Source organism: Muscardinus avellanarius, assembly GCF_963383645.1.
Source record: "Muscardinus avellanarius genome assembly, chromosome: 1".
Taxonomy (NCBI): Eukaryota; Metazoa; Chordata; class Mammalia; order Rodentia; family Gliridae; genus Muscardinus; species Muscardinus avellanarius.
Window position 1 is genome coordinate 218903197 of NC_137786.1, and position 16059 is coordinate 218919255.

At 53.6% G+C, this 16059-nt stretch overlaps 1 protein-coding gene across 1 annotated transcript in view; it reads left to right on the forward strand.

Annotated features, from left to right (window-relative positions):
• The window catches only part of CRY2 (cryptochrome circadian regulator 2), a gene marked incomplete at both ends in the record, with an annotated part of 28178 nt that extends 24870 nt beyond the window's left edge, over positions 1-3308 (forward strand). The window contains 5 exons of the mRNA XM_080700549.1: positions 46-357; positions 567-718; positions 842-1044; positions 1341-1433; positions 3169-3308. Coding sequence (XP_080556675.1) covers positions 46-357; positions 567-718; positions 842-1044; positions 1341-1433; positions 3169-3308 — 900 coding nt within the window. The remainder of the gene's footprint in view (positions 1-45; positions 358-566; positions 719-841; positions 1045-1340; positions 1434-3168) is intronic.
• Positions 3309-16059: the final 12751 nt, after the last annotated feature.

Sequence of the window (16059 nt, forward strand, 5' to 3'; positions counted from 1 at the left end):
AGGAGCCAGGCGAGTGTCTATACTCATGTGCTACCCGTCCCTCAGGTGAAGCGGAACAGCACGCCCCCCCTCTCCCTGTTTGGGCAACTCCTGTGGCGAGAGTTCTTCTACACGGCAGCCACCAACAATCCCAGGTTTGACCGCATGGAGGGGAACCCCATCTGCATCCAGATCCCCTGGGACCGCAACCCCGAGGCCTTGGCCAAGTGGGCCGAGGGCAAGACGGGCTTCCCCTGGATTGACGCCATCATGACCCAACTGAGGCAGGAGGGCTGGATCCACCATCTGGCCCGGCACGCCGTGGCCTGCTTCCTCACCCGCGGGGACCTCTGGGTCAGCTGGGAGAGCGGGGTCCGGGTGAGTGCTCTCTCAACGGAAGCTGGCCTGTACCCTCTGATCAGCAGGCTTCGGGCTGGGATGGGGTGGGATCCCTGGGTCCAGGAGATCCCCTCCAGATCCTCATGGCCTGCCCTCAGTGGAAGGGCGTCAGCTCCTCGGGGTGCCATGTGACTTGGGAAGAATGGGGCAGCAGGTCCCCAGGGAGGCTGATGGTCCTCTCCCGTTAGGTCTTTGACGAGCTACTCCTGGATGCAGACTTCAGCGTGAACGCAGGCAGCTGGATGTGGCTGTCCTGCAGTGCTTTCTTCCAGCAGTTCTTCCACTGCTACTGCCCCGTGGGCTTTGGCCGCCGCACAGACCCTAGTGGAGACTACATCAGGTGAGGACTTGGGCCGAGCTCTCCGGCTTCCAACCCCTGCCTCCGCCTCTAGGATGGGATAGCCTTGGCCCTTCGAAGGAGGGTGTAAGTGTGCTGATGGGCCGTCTGGTGTGTATGTTTCAGGCGATACCTGCCCAAATTGAAAGGGTTCCCCTCTCGATACATCTACGAGCCCTGGAATGCCCCAGAGTCAATTCAGAAAGCAGCCAGGTGTGTCATCGGTGTGGACTACCCACGGCCCATCGTCAACCATGCTGAGACCAGCCGGCTCAACATCGAGCGAATGAAGCAGATCTACCAGCAGCTTTCACGCTACCGGGGACTCTGTAAGGAACACTGCCCAGCCCGTATCCTAGCTAAGGGAGGGTAGCACTGCAGGCCCAGAGGGTTAGATGGGGACTGCCAGGTGTTTGCAGGGATGCTGAGTGCCGTCTTCCAGGCTATGATTGGCTCGGCCTCCAGGGACACGAGCCTCGCAGGCTGGGTGGGATCAGGCCTCCTGAGTCGTGAGGCAGTGGGCAGCGGGGCCTCAGTGTTGTGGCCCCACACCCCTTGCTTCTGTTTCTGCGGTCCTGTGGTCCTGCAGGGCTGCATCCCCATCACTTCCCTGCCTCTTCTCCAGGTCTGCTGGCCTCTGTCCCTTCCTGTGTGGAAGACCTCAGCCACCCTGTGGCCGAGCCCAGCCCAAGCCAGGCTGGGAGCATCAGCAGCGCAGGTGAGTAGCCACAGCTAGCTGTGGCCTCCCACGATCCCTGCCACCACCTCAGTCGTTCAGCTGAGGCCCAAATGAGGGCTTGCCTAGTGGAGCCTGGAGTCCACCTAGGCCAGAGACAGTAGGGGAGCCAAGTAAGAGCATTTCAGATAACAAGTGCTTTGGGGGAAAATGAAATTGAGTGGCTTGGCAGAGGGGTGCCTGGGAGGGAGAGGTTCCTTTGTGGCACTTTCAATGGGAGTGGTCAGGAAACACCTCTCTAAGCAGTGGCTGATTACCGACCTGATGATCAGGAACCACCCTTTCTGAGAACCACGAAAAGAACGTTCGTTTTAGGCAGACAGAATACCAAGAAAAGGCCCAGAAACAGGAAGCAGGAGAAGCCAGGTGTGGTGGCGCATGCCTGTAATCCTAGTACTTAGGAGGCTGAGCAGGAGGATTGCAGGTTTAAGGCCAGCCTTAGCAACTTACCAAGACTTTTATCAATGAGTAAGACCCTTTTTAAAAAACAAGACAATGCCAGGTGTGGTGGCATATGCTTGTAATCCCAGTGCTTGGGAGGCTGAGACAGGAGAATCACACAGGTTTGAAGCCAGCCTCAACTACTTAGTGAGGCTCTCAGCAACTAAGTGACACCTTGTTTCCAAATAAAGTATAAAATAGGTCTGGGAGTATAGCCTGGAGTTAGAAAGCCCCTGGGTTCCACCCCCAGTACCACCAAAAATAAAAAATAAAATAAATTAAAAGGGCTGGGAAACCGTGCATGGTGGCACACACTTGTAATCCCAGCATTTAGGAGGCTGAGACAGGAGGATTGTGGTTCAAAGATAGCCTTAGCTACCTAGTGAGGCCCTTTGCAACTCAGTGAGACCGTGTTTCAAGGCTGGGGTGTAGCTCAGAGGTAGAATGCCCCTGGGTACCACACACAAAAAAAGGGCTGGGGATGAAACTTAGGGGTAGAAGGCCCTTAGGTTCTAGCCCTAGTGTGTGTGTGTGTGTGTGTGTGTGTGTGTGTGTGTGTGTGTCTCTCTCTCTCTCTCTCTCTCTCTCTCTCTCACACACACACACACACACACACACCGCAGCAGTAGCAGCAGGAAGGTTGGTGTGTCGTGTCAGGAGCTAGAGTGAGCTGGGGGCAAGGCGCTGCAGCAGGAGCAGCATCGGGCTCCACTTCACTGTCGCCTGTGCACTGAGGCGTTGGCAGGCAGGGAATGGGGTCCACTTAGCTTTTAAAAGCCCCCTGGCTGCTGAGAGGAGAGGTCGGTGTGGGGCCGGCTCCAGTAACTGAGCAGGCGGAAGCCAGAGAGGCAACAGAAGCAGAGTAGACGTGTGCATGCTCAACCTTTGGCTTTGGGACCAAGGTCAGTAATCTGAAACCTGCAAGAACTCCAAAGGTTTTTCCAGTCAGCACAGCCAGGCTGGCTCCCCTACTCATAGCCACACGGGAGGCTGCTTCAGGGCGGCAGAGTGCCTCACCTTGAGAGCAAGGGCCACAGGTGGCCACACTGGTCTCTGTCCTGCAGCCCATGGGATCTGGGGCCAGGATCTAGTCCTGCTACCGGCAGGTGTGGCCATGCTCTCTGTGGACATCTCCAGGCGAGGTCACCGCTGGACAGGCCAGGGCCAGCCAGAGGAGCAGCTGGCTGCGCTTCCTGTCCCCAAAGAGCAGCTGCCGCACAGTGCAGGTGCGCTTGGCTGTACAGTCGCTGTGACCCCGTCACGTGCTTCCCCGTAGGTCCCAGACCACTGCCCAGCGGCCAGTCGTCCCCCAAACGCAAGCTGGAAGCAGCCGAGGAGCCACCGGGCGAAGAACTCAGCAAACGGGCCAGAGTGGCAGAGCTGCCCCCGCCAGAGCTGCCCGGCAAGGACGCCTGAGAGTGAGTGACAGCAGCCTCGGGCAGCCCTGGGGGGGGAGCTCCTCCTCCTGCAGAAGGTAGAAGAGTAATCTAGGGTAGCCCTGGAGGGGCCTGCACGTGCGATCCCACCCTTCCTACTTGTGCCGTCTCAAATTTAATAGGAGATTTATATGGTTCTTTTTTTTTCCCCCAGCCTTATTATTTTGAAACAGCATCTGACTGGGTTGATGAGAATCTCACTAGCTGAGGCTGTCCTCGAACCTAGGATCCTCCTGTCTCAGCCTCCCAAGTACTAGGATTATAGGCATTATAGGCATGCGCCACCACATCCAGCATAAAAAAGAAATTTAAAAGTTGAAACCCTTTGCTTCATTTACCAGTCAAGGGGAAAGAAAAAGGTTTCGGGGTGTGTGTGTGGGGGGGGCACTTTCTGCCTGTTAAAAGTGAGTCAGATCTGTGCTGTGACTCTGGTCCCTATTGGCGCCTTCCTGGGGCAGCCAGAGGAGGGCAGCACTGCCCTTGCCAAGCCCTTGAGGCCAGGCCCGCAGGCCACTCCCCTTTCTCTCCCCTTCAGCTGGGCTGTCTCAGTCACCACTCAGCACTCATCTTTTCTGGGAGCTTCCTGGATGTCATTAAAATAAAAGAGTCCCATTCCTCCCCAAAGCAGGAAGACCCTTTTTTACCTTTCTCAGGGAAATAGGAGTTGCTGTCCTCTCTGAGTCACCATGTCGGGCTGCTCTGTACACGCCTCGTCTGTGGCAGAGGGCAATTTTCTCCATGAAAGTGTTTGGTTCTTTTTCCAACTCTCTCACCCAGGCCACACTGGGGCCATCTGGTCTTGGTGTCTAGGTTCCTGTGTTCAGTGGCACAGTGGGTGTTTGATACTTGTATCTTCTCCATTTGATGTCGACCTCTCTGATGGATGGATTGTACTCTTGTTCCTGGATCTACCAGCAACCATAGATACCACTCTCCCAGCTATCTCTTAGCTCTGTGATACTAGGATTCAGTCTGTATACAGATGTGGAACTTGCCAGGCCGATGCTGTGATTCAGGCAAGATCAAAGAACACAGAGGTCAAATGTCAGAGTCAGTGTCTCTCGCTAAGCTGATGGCACCCAGTTCAGCACAAGAGTGTTGCCCGCAGATATATGAGGAAAGGGAAGCTTAAGGCATATCACATGTGGTGTGGTGTCCACCATGGGGATTGAACAGTCTGCTGAAAGAAGTAGATAAGTAGCCTGTGATTCCTAGACAAATCATAGAGACTCCTCGAGTCATTGGAAGGGAGCTGTGGTTGTGCTGGGGTGGTCAGGAAACCCATCAGATTTACACGAGGGGACCTGAAGAGGAATTGAATGCAGGCGGCTAGGAAGGTACTTTGGACAAGAAAAACAGTTTGACATTTATATGATATTGTGCAGATTAAGTACCATTATGAGAACCAGTTTCCTCTTCTATAAATTGGGTAATTGTTGCAGAGATTAAATTTAAGCTGGGTGTGGTGATGCATGCCTCTAATCCACAGTACTTGGCAAGCTGGGACAGGAAGATCACAGGTTCAGGGCCAGCTTCAGCAACTTAATGAGACCCAGTTTCAACATTTATAAGAAATAAGAAGCCGGGCGTGGTGGCGCACGCTTGTAATCCCAGCATTCGGGAGGCTGAGACCAGGAGGATCGCGGTTCGAGGACAGCCTCAGCTACTTAGTGAGGCCCTCCACAACTCAATGAGACCCTGTTTCGAAATAAAGAATAAAAAATAGGGCGGGGGTGTAGCGCGGAGGTCAAATGCCCCTGGGTTCCATCCCCACACCCGCAAAATAAATAAATAAATAAATAAATAAATAAATAAATAAATAAAATAAAATAGGGCTAGGGGTGTGGCTCAGAAGTAGAATGCCACATTCTAGGTTCAGTCCTTAGGGCCCCTCATAAAACTTAAGTTTTTATGTCAGCTCAGAATGTACAGGACTGCTAAGTCAGGTTGAACATTCCTAAACCAAAACTCCAAAATTTGAAATTCAAAACTTTTGAACACCAAGCTGGTAATCAGGAAGTTTGAATTTTTGAGCATTTTAGATTTTAGATTAAGGATGATCAACCAATAAAGCAAGCAAATTGAAAACCTGAAACATTTTGAAACCTGAAATGCTTCTGGTTCCGAGCATTTCAGATAAGGAATATTCAACTTGTGGCATAAACCCCATCCATTTGCCCAAAACCAATAGTGCCCTATTTCCTCACCCAGCAGGAGGCCCAGAGGTGACTCTTGCTGGTTTGGGTTTGGCGGCGCCACAATGTAAGAGCCAGCTTTTTAGGGGTTCTCTTGACCCTTGCTTGGTGGTCCCAAGATGGCCGTGGCAGGTTTAGCCACTGGTGCCTTTTCAAGTCCGGAGACAGAGGAACAGCAGGGATGGTTGTGTTTGTGTATTCAGTTAACCAAATATCAGATGTTCCCAGAACACAGACTTGTTCTGTGCATTGGGGTGTGGTTGTGAACCAGGCTGACAGCCTCTTCCCCTGTGTGCACATCAATGGGAGAAGACACAGTAAACAAAGAGATCTTTTAAGAGGCCATAAGTGCTGTGAGAAGAAGATCGAGAGTAAAGGTTGGGGCACAGGAAAGATTGCAGTTTTGTGGTTTAAGAGTTGCTGGTCCAGGCCGGGCGTGGTGGCGCACGCTTGTAATCCCCGCGCTTGGGAGGCAGAGACAGGAGGATCGCGCAGGTTCGAAGCTAGCCGCGCGCACTGGCTTAGGAGACCCTGTTTCCAAATAAAAATGTAAAAATAGGTCTGGGAGTGTAGCCCGGAGATAGAAGGGCTTCCAGGAACCCCAGTACCACCAAAAAAAAAAAAAAAAAAAAAAAAAAGAGTTGCTGGTCCAGGGACCACACTTTGGGAATCACTGATTTTTTTTTTTGTTGTTGTTGTTGTTGTTGTTGTTGTTGTTGTTGTTGTTGTTTTGTGGTACTGGGGGTGGAACCCAGAGGCTTTCTACTTCCGGGCTATACTCCCAGACCCATTTTATATTTTATTTGGAAACAGGGTCTCACTAAGTAGCTGAGGCTGGCTTCGAACCTGCATGATACTCCTGTCTCAGCCTCCCAAGCGTGGGGATTACAAGCGTGCGCCACCACGCCCGGCGGAATCACTGATTTAGACCAATCACAATCTACTGTCTGAGCCAGGAACTATGGCTCCTGAACAGAATCCAGGTTCTGTTCCCTAGGAAGGAGGCTACTGGTCGACACCAGCAGGTGTGCGTGGCGTGCAGCGCACTGAGCTCGGTGCCTGGCCAATGAGTCCTTGGCAAACAGTCCTGTTATGATAGGGATGTCATAGCTGTTGATCTAGAGGATAGGTCAGAGTTGGGTCTGACCCTGGAGGGCTGTGAGGTCAGGCAGGTGGGTTCCTTGAGGGCCTCTATGGAACCAAAGAAGCCTTTTGGAGCAGCGATGATTGAACTGGCCTTTTGGGGACACTAAGCACCAGTCTGGGGGCTGCAGAGGAACAGGTGGGTGAGAGCCATTTAGAGGTGTGACAGTGATGCCGAGGGATGAGGTCGCAGGGCTGCAGCAGGAGCACCGGGGTCAGCCTGCTGGGATCTCAGGGACTGCTTCCCAAGGTTAGCTGTTCCCTTCTTTGGTGGCTCTTTGGGCAGTGTGGCCAGGGGAGGCTACTGAAGGTAGGAGTGGGGAGCAAGGGATGTAGGCTGGCGCAGACGCCCCTAAAGGCAGGCAGGAAGAACACCCGTGCTCCTCGGAAACCCTAGGAGGAAAGCCTCACCGTGCTGTTGGGACGTCGGGCCTGAAGATTTCTAGCGTCCTCTCCGTGAGACGGCGATGATAGCCTTTGGTCACCTGCCCTGCCCGTCACGTATACAGGGGAAGGAAATGAAAACCCCTATGGGAAGCCCTTGCCAGTCAAGTGTGCCATGCAGATGAAGTCACAGTGTGGTCTGCATGCTTCTCAGCATCGCTTTTATTGTGCCGCTGTTATTTCAGTCAGACCTAGCACCTGTGCTGCACGGAGGCCACAGGGCTCCGGTTGATACAGGGCTCCATGAGAGGTAGGAGTGCTCCTTCCTCCCCATTCCTTGAGCCATCTTTAGCAGGGTGACTCTGGGATGCACATGTCACCTCTTTGAGGTGCTTTAGGTATGAAGTGTAATCATTCTTTACCAACCTGAGGACTCCATCCCAGACCCTTCAGGGCCTCTTAGCTCTGAGTTCTGCTGCTTTGTGGTCTTGGTACTTCTAATGCCACCAGCTTGTTAGTGCTCAGGATGGGCAGTCATGTGCAATTTAAAGTGATAACATAGAAAAACAAGACTGATGTCAGTAGGTTTCATGTTCACCTCAAAACACCACTGAATGTTCCACATTTAGTTTATTTTACAGTGTTCACTAAACTGAAAAACAAGCCAGCCTCCAAATAGCTATCATTTCAGCTGGTTCCTGTAATCCCCGGAGCTGCTGACTGCTCAGGATTCCATCGGCTTGAATTGTGCACAGATACACTCATCGGTCCAATTATTTTACCCTAGTGGGAGGAAGGCTCGCGTGCTCTGTTTGCCCTTCTGCTGGTACATGGCGATCCGCTGAGAGAAGCCCAGTGCGTACGAAGGCTTGCAGCCTCTGCCTCTGCCTCTTAGCTCCTGACCTGAAAGTGGAAAGGAGGACCCCAGTGTCCCCAGCACTCACTGAGCGCCCTCCCTGGCACTTGGCGAGCAGTTGTTAACCAGCTGGCATCTTGGCCCTGTTTTACATGACTTGTGCTAGAAGGGGAAGTGTGCGGTTGACAGGGGATGAGACAGAGCTAAGAACATCAGCCCTTCCCTGCAGGCCCAGCTCATCTCCGGGCCTCCCTGGCCCTGACCGGGCCCTGACTGGGCCCTCTGCCTGTCTCTCGCTCTCGGTGCCGCACCTCGCCCTGTGCGGTGGGAGGGGGAGCGTTGAGACTTGGTGACAGTCTACAGACAGTCCCCTGCAGCGCTCTGCTAACCCAGCTCCTGCACGCTCATGTGTGCACGTGCACGTGTGCACACGCCCCTCAGCGCTGGGCCCCGGGAGGGTGGGGGCTGACAGGTGTAGGCTTCTTGGTAACATCTAATGGGTGGGAAGGGCTGTGAGGCAGAGGCCCTGGACGGCCACCCTGAGTGACTTTGGAGACACGCAGGGAGGCACTCATTACCTCCTCTTGTTCCAGCCGCCTCCATGCTCCTCATGTTAATGACAGATTAGAGATTTTCCAGCAGCTGCTTGACGAGCTGCCTCTCCCCGGTGCCCCTGCCCCGCTGCTCTCCCTGGCCCCAGTGCTGCCATGATCCTGCACAGCCTCACTTGATTCCCCAGCCCCTTCTGTAGACGGAGGCTCCACTTGAGAACAGGAGCAGCCGTCTGCCGGTCAAGCGGCGTGAGCAGCGAGGTGAGCGGGCCTTTGACTCCTCTGTGGGTGAGGACAAGCTAGTTCTCAACCTGGGTGTTCTGTGGTGGTGGCTGTGAGGCCATCTTGGAGCGGCGTGGGTGAGGCCAGCCCACCACCACCTCCCTGCACCAGCTGCCCAAAGCCAGGCACTCTGGATTATCCAAGTTGGGACGCTGGCTCCTAAACCTTTGTGGGCACCCTGTCTTTAGAGAATCTGATGGAGGATGGAGCCTCTCCCCATTCCTACACACCAGAGAGAGTGCACCTGTTACATATGCACAACAGAATACTATTCAGCTATGAAAGGGGGTGCGATCCTGTCATTTGTGACAGCAAGGATGCAGTGGAGATCATTATGTTAAGTGTAGCAAGCCAGGCCTGGAAAGACAAGTACAGCATGCTCTCACTAGTTTGTGGAACATATATATATTTTTTTTAAAAAAGTGATTTCAGCCGGGCGTGGTGGCGCACGCTTGTAATCCCCGCGCTTGGGAGGCGGAGACAGGAGGATCGCGCAGGTTGGAAGCCAGCCGCGCGCGCTGGCTTAGGAGACCCTGTTTCCAAAATGAAAATGTAAAAATAGGTCTGGGAGTGTAGCCCGGAGGTAGAAGGGCTTCCAGGAACCCCAGTACCACCAAAAAAAAAAAAAAAAAAAAAAAAAGTGATTTCAAGGAAATTGAGAGGAGAATGGTAGACTTTGAATTTTTTCACCATAAAGAAGTAATAAATGTCTGAGGAGACTTATATATTTAACCTAATTTAAGTAATACACAGTATATACTTCTATGAAAACATCATGTAGAGCCTGTGTGGTGGTGCACACTTGTAATCCCCGCGCTTGGGAGGCTGAGACAGGAGGGTCACACAGGTTCAAAGCCAGCCTCAGCTACTTAGTGAGGGTCTCAGCAACTTAGTGAGACCCTGTTTCCAAATAAAATATAAAATAGGTCTGGGAATATAGCCCAGAGGTAGAAAAACCCCTGGGTTCCCCAGTACCCTCCCCCACACATACACACACAGCATGTGGTACTATCTATCTATATATATATAATTTTTATGTGTTTTTTTTTTTCCTTCTCAATACTGGGGATTGAACCCAGGAACAATCTACCACTGAGCTACATTCTCAGCCTTTTTATTTATTTTTTCTTTCTTTGAGACAGGATCTCACTAAAGTGCCCAGGATGGCCTCAAAGTTATAATCCTCCTGAGTCGCTAGGATTACAGGCATGAGCCACTATGTCCAGCAATGTCTAATGTTTTTATTCATCAGTTAAATTTAACTTAAAACATTTTGAAATGTGCCTGAAACTCTAGAGTCTTATAAGCCTTCTCTTGGCCTCCTAGCCCAGGGACCTCAGAGTACAAGGCTTATTCCAGGGAACCTTCAAACACTCCTTATCTTCCCCCATCCCTGAGGGTGAGAAAAACACAAGACTGGATGTGTCAGGTACAGAGGACCTGTTGTGCTGTATTCTTCAATCCTGAACTGATTGTTTTGTAAGAATACTCACCTCTTTGGCTCAACAGCAAGGCCAAAAAGAGCCCTCCTGTGGGATGTACAGTCAGTGTGTTTCATTAACATGCATACACCTTAGTAACACATTTCCTTATTTATGTGAAAAACTATGGAAAGGTTACTATAGTATAAGTTTAAAAGGTGAAATTAGCCATGCATGGTAGCGCATGCTTGTAATCCCAGCATTCGGGAGGCTGAGACTGGAGGATCACGGTTCGCGGACAATCTCAGCTACTTAGGCCCTCTGCAACTCAGTGAGACCCAGTTTCAAAATAAAGAATAAAAAAATTGGGCAGGAGCTATAGCTTGGAGGTCGAATGCCCCTGGGTTCCATCCCCAGACCTGCAAAAAAAAAAAAAAAAAGGTGAAATTGTTGAAAATGATACATATTTTATTTTATTTTATTTTATTTTTGTGTGGTATTGGAGATGGAACCCAGGGGCCTTCTACCTCCGGGCTACACACCCAGGCCTACTTTATATATTTTTTGGTAACAGGGTCTCAGTAAGTAGCTAGGGCTGGCTTCAAACCTGCACGATCCTCCTATCTTAGCCTCCTAAGGGGATTAAAAGCGTGCGCCGCCACGCCTGGCTGAAAATGATACACGTTTTAAAGAATGAAGCTCTCAGTACTGACAGCTCCAGGTACCACTCCTACTTTTCTGCCAGCTTCTATATAAATTTCCATCGTCCAGATAAAATCGGCTTCAGGTTTAGTATGTGGCCTCCAAAGGGTCACATGTACCAGAGGCTGATCTTGGATCCACGTGTCTAATTTAGACTTCCAGGAGCACTTTCCCTTTTCTCATGACAGCTTCCATTTACATTGCTTGAATATTAGTCTTCATGGCATCATGTTGAATCTTTTCTTCCATGCTCTCTGAAAAGTCTTAATGAGGAATACTAGAATCTAGAGGTTACTTACTGGTAAAGAAAATAAATAAAGGTCCTAAAATGAGAAAGACCCGCGATTCCTGTCTTGGCCGCTTGCGAGTATTCATTCGTGTCTGCAAGTTAACTCCCTGGTCTCAGTTGTCTCATCTGTAAACATGGAGGGAACGCCTGCAGGGCTAACGGGATCACAGGCGTATTAGTCTGCAAGGCCGTCGGCCATAACAAAGTCCTGCTCACCGCTGGCTTCCACCACAGAGCCTGTCTCACAGGTCTGGGCGAGAGGTCAAGATCGTGGCTTCTCCCTGTGTCTTCACCTGGTTTTTCCTCTGTACTGTCTGGATCTAAATGTCCTCTTCTTATGAGGACACCAGCTAGACTGGACTAGGGGTCCCCTAGTCTCCTCATTTTTACTTAATTGCCTCTTTAAAGATCCTATCTCTAAATATAGTCACATTTGGAGTACTGGGGGTTGGTTAGGATTTCAGCATATGGACGGGGCGTGTGCATAAGTCCGTCACAGCTCAAGCGTGAGGCGCCTTTCCCACGTGCACTCAGGTTGCCCGCTTGGTGTTGCCCCCGCCTCCAGCGTACCAGATGTACAGACTTGAGCAGAATGCCGCGCGTCTCTGTAGACTCAGACACGCCAACCCTATTTAAACAGGCAGGCCGGCGTTGTGATGGGCTTACCTCGTCCTGTGTTATCAGGGACGAGGCCACTTCTCTCTGCCCCAGATTCGGATGCTATAAATCTTTAGAGTGAGTCATCCTGCGGCTCTGCTCCCCTCCCCCTAAAGTCTTCCAGCGCTGTGCCAGAGTTCTTTCATCTATATGTGGAAATTTGTTCACCTGCTGATTCTAAACTCAGTCTTGCCTTATTCTTCAAAATTATGGGTCCCAGATGGCTTCTCTTCCAGCCACGTTTTCCTGAGTCTCCATCGCTGGCAGCAGCCGCTGTGGGCTTGTCATATCTGAGCAAGTGTCGCCCAAGGCTTCAAGTGAGCGTCACGTGGCCGCCGCCTCTGCTGCGCACGGCCCTGGCGGCGGGTCTGCAGGGAGAGCTTGTCCTGCACCAGCACTTTAGAGGAGCAGTCGCCACGTGGCTTCCCGGCAACAGCCCTCCCCAGAGACGGGCCGTCGGCTCACTCTCATCTCTCCACAGCCCCAGCCTGAGTGGCCCCAGAGGAGGCGACTCTGGGCCACCGTGCAGCGGCTCACTGCCCCTCTCGCACTTGTTTTTCTCTTCCAGCTGCTGAGCCGCTGCTCCGTGAGCAGAGCCTGGGTGCCCACGCAGCCACCACGGCCGCAGAGCGCAACCTACAGAGAAGCCGACCACCGACAGAGAGCAAGCGTGTGTGTGCCTGTGTGAGGAGGGCCACGTGGTGTGCTGTTTGCGTGTGCATGCATCTGTTTACACTCTTGATCCTGAGTGTGCCTGGGCTGGAGGGGTACCTGGAGCACGCCACACCACAAGTGCTGCTTCACAGCCTCCAGACTGGAGGCCAGGAGTCCAAGCCACCGCCCCGTAGCTAGGCCCGCCCCATATGCCCTGCCTTGTCCAAGCAGAACATAGCAGTAGAACCCCCCCCCTCCTCACACAGGACTGAGAGACAGGAGGGCGATACATCTGGGGCTCTGGTCCAGAGTCTGGGGCTCTAGAGGTGGCCAGGGTCCTGCTGAGCTCCTGCTTTCTGAAGCTGGAGGCTGGGCCGGCTGGAGCAGATGGATGCTGTCCAGACTTAGCCACGTGGCCTGTCTTCTTTCTTATTTTAAAATTCCCTGCCACCGGCTCCTCCACACCCTTCCTTGGGCATCTGGAACTGAGCATGAGGCTTCAGACAGATCTGAAACGTTTCTGCCGTCATCCAGAGGTGCAGAGATGCCTGCCTGGGCGGCGTGTGCCCGCACTGGGGGTGCAGCCTCAGCCAGCGCAGCGTCTTGGGGCTCAGAGCCCAGGTGAGGAGTAGAACCCTGCTCCCACTGCTCCTTCCCTGGAAGTGGAGGCCAGCGCAGCGTCTCTCCAGGAGCTGCGGGCCGGCCCAGCCAGGCCTCCAGCAGGAGGCCAGTCCTGGTGGCTTTAGGCCCTCGACGACTCTGGCCACACTCCAAGGCCAGTGCTCCTGCAAGGACAGCTGACGCTGGCCAGGGAAGCTGGCTAGTCTTTGTTCTGGAGGCTTCCAGGGCCCACCCTGGACTGGTCAGCACCCAGGCTCCATGACAGCTGGCCCAGTAGCCAGGCTTCCAGCACTCAGCAGAGGGACTGATGAGTGGACACTGCCAGGGACAGTGGGCAGAAGTCCAAGCAGCGTTCCCACTCAGCATACCATCCCTTCCAGAAGCAGCAGGTGGGAGGCTGGCACCAGGGAGGCCGAGCCTTGCATTCCAGGAGCGGCCTTGCCCTCCCTCCCATGCCGAGGGCCGTGTTGAGAGAGAAGCCGTGCCAAGGACCACGAGGTCAACGAGAACAAGTCTTCCTTCTGCCCCGTGGCCTGCGCTTGATCCACGAAGGGTGTGTGTGTGTGTGTGTTCACGCACATGTGTGCACACAAAGCTGAAATGCAAATTCCTGTTTGGACTTTTGTTCTCACATGTAACATTACGCGGCCTGGGGCCTTTCCCTCTCTACCTCCTGTGACCTTTCCCCGCCTCAGTGTTCCCGTCCCCAGCCGTCCAGCACATTGACAGGCTTCTCCTGAGGTGTCCTCAGGTTCCCTCAGCCAGAGAGCTGCCTTTAGAGTCCAACTGTCGATTGTCGTCCTCACTGAACTGTCCATGATCCCGTGGGGGAGGCACAGGAGTGTGTCAGGGCGTTGGCTTGGGCTTCCCTGTTCCCTCATCCGAAGCTGCGGTGCTGGAAGGAGCGTGGGAGGCCGGGGTCAAAGGCCGGGTTCAGATGCAATATTTATGTAGCAGCACTTCAGCTTTGCGGATGATTCCCTTGCCCTGTCTATTGGATGGCAGCTCTGCTAAGGAACAAGCTGGCAGGTCCACCTGCCCCGTTTCCCCTCTGTTCCTGGCATGCTGGCCGTTCCCAGATCAACCTTGCGGGGCGGGAGCTACGGGCAGAGGGTGCAGGGCCTGGAGCGCCATGGCGGCTTCCTGCCCCTTCCAGCCCACTGGCCTGCGGGCTGCTGCAGTGCAGTGCCCTGCAGCCGGGTCTGAGGGCCAGCATCGGAAGGATGGTCGCAGGCAAAATGCACTTTATATGGAGTGTTCTTACTGCTGCACAGATGTGTTTCTCCCACAGTTTGTGAATATCCACTTGTTTTATAAATGTCTGATCCTGTCTGAGTAAAGCTGTGCTGTGTCGGTCTTGTGGGGCCGGGGTGGGCAGGGCCGAATCTGAGTGAGGCAGTGCTGTCAGGGTTCTGCCAGGAGCTCTGACCCTGTGGAGCAGGGAGGCGCCCTGTGAGCGCCTTTGGAGCCTGTTTGTGGCAGATCGAGAGGTTGCTCAGGGTCCGCCGGGCACTGTGGGCCCAGGCTGTGTTCCTGCTTGCGACCCTGCATGACTCGCTTAGACCCCCCAGACTGGGTCAGTCTGGCCAGATCCCAGAGCGTCCTCAGCCTCAGGGCAGCCACTTCAGCCATGTGGAGGAGGGCAGGTGGGTCCTCTGCTGTTACGACACTGGAGATAGGCCACACCAAGCCTGGGCCTGCATGCTGGCTTTGTCTCACACCATCTGGCCAGAGTGCCCCGCACACGGGCTTTCCCTCTGGGGAAGGGGCCCACGCAAAGCCAAAGAAAACCACAATCTGCTCTGCACAGAGGGAGGAAAGGGAGGAACTTGACTCAAATTCTCACTCTTGGCTCTGCTTTGAAGCTCCCGCTGGCCTCCTTCCCACCAGACCTGGGCTGCCTTCCTTCCCTTCTCCCTTCCCCAGCTTCTCTTGTGGCTTTGGCTTGGCCCCAGGAGAAGTTAAGATACCTTTATTCTTAAACAAGCAGTTCTGGAAGTGGGAGTTTTCCTCCATGTGCGTGCACACACCCCTGACCTCCTGACCTCCTGAGGATGCCCCTAGCTGGCACAAGCATGCATCTTGTTAGTCACAATAATTAGGCAAGACCGCTTTCCTGGGAGGAAAAGGTAGGCCCATAGCCGCAGATGGTGGCAGGGCCTCGTGTGAGGGGCCTGAGCCAAAATGGCAGGAAAGGTAAAGTGACCGCCCCCGAGCCCTCTGGCACGAAGAAGGGCAGCCAAGGCCTTCGGCTCTAGGTCCCAGGTGTTCTAGGGGCTGGAGAAGAGGGTTCTTGCCGCATCGCGAGTGCCTGCAGCTCTTTGCTGGGTACTTCATGGAAAGAAAACGTGCCAGCATGACCAGCTGGCTGTCAAGATTTACACATAGGACCCCACAAGCTGTGAACATTTGCTCTGCCCTGCCCTGTGACGTTTGGCCAGCAGCTCTATGACCCACCCAGCTGGGTCGTGGGCCTTCCCAGTCCATGCTCCGCAAGATAACCTAGTCTGGGAACACAGGCCCTGAAGACCAGGCTTACCCTCTAGCAGGAGAGAAGACCAGGAGCCACCTACAGCCAAGCCTCAGGGCTGCATGGAACAAAATAACCAAAAGAATGCCAAGTCGGCGATGAGGGCAGAAGGAAAGGCCCAGGTTCTGGAATGTGAGGAGCCAGGTCTGGAGGGTCTGGATGCAAAGGAGGGGTGCTATGCAGGAAATGCAGTGAGGGGCTGAGAAGAGAGGGGCGCCAAGAAGCCAGCCAAGAGGGCCGGCTCACCACTGGCAGCTGTTTGGAGCAGAAGGGAGGTGTGGGTCAATTGTTAGAGGACACCTGGGAGGGTCCTTGTGGAGGAACGTGGGCAACCCTGGTCCCAGTGCAGTGTTCCCAGCTCCCAGGGTCAACCATTTCTTAGTTTTTGTCCTTACAACAGCCAAGAGAGGGCTAATTACTGTCCCCATTGCACAGATGGGGGCCGT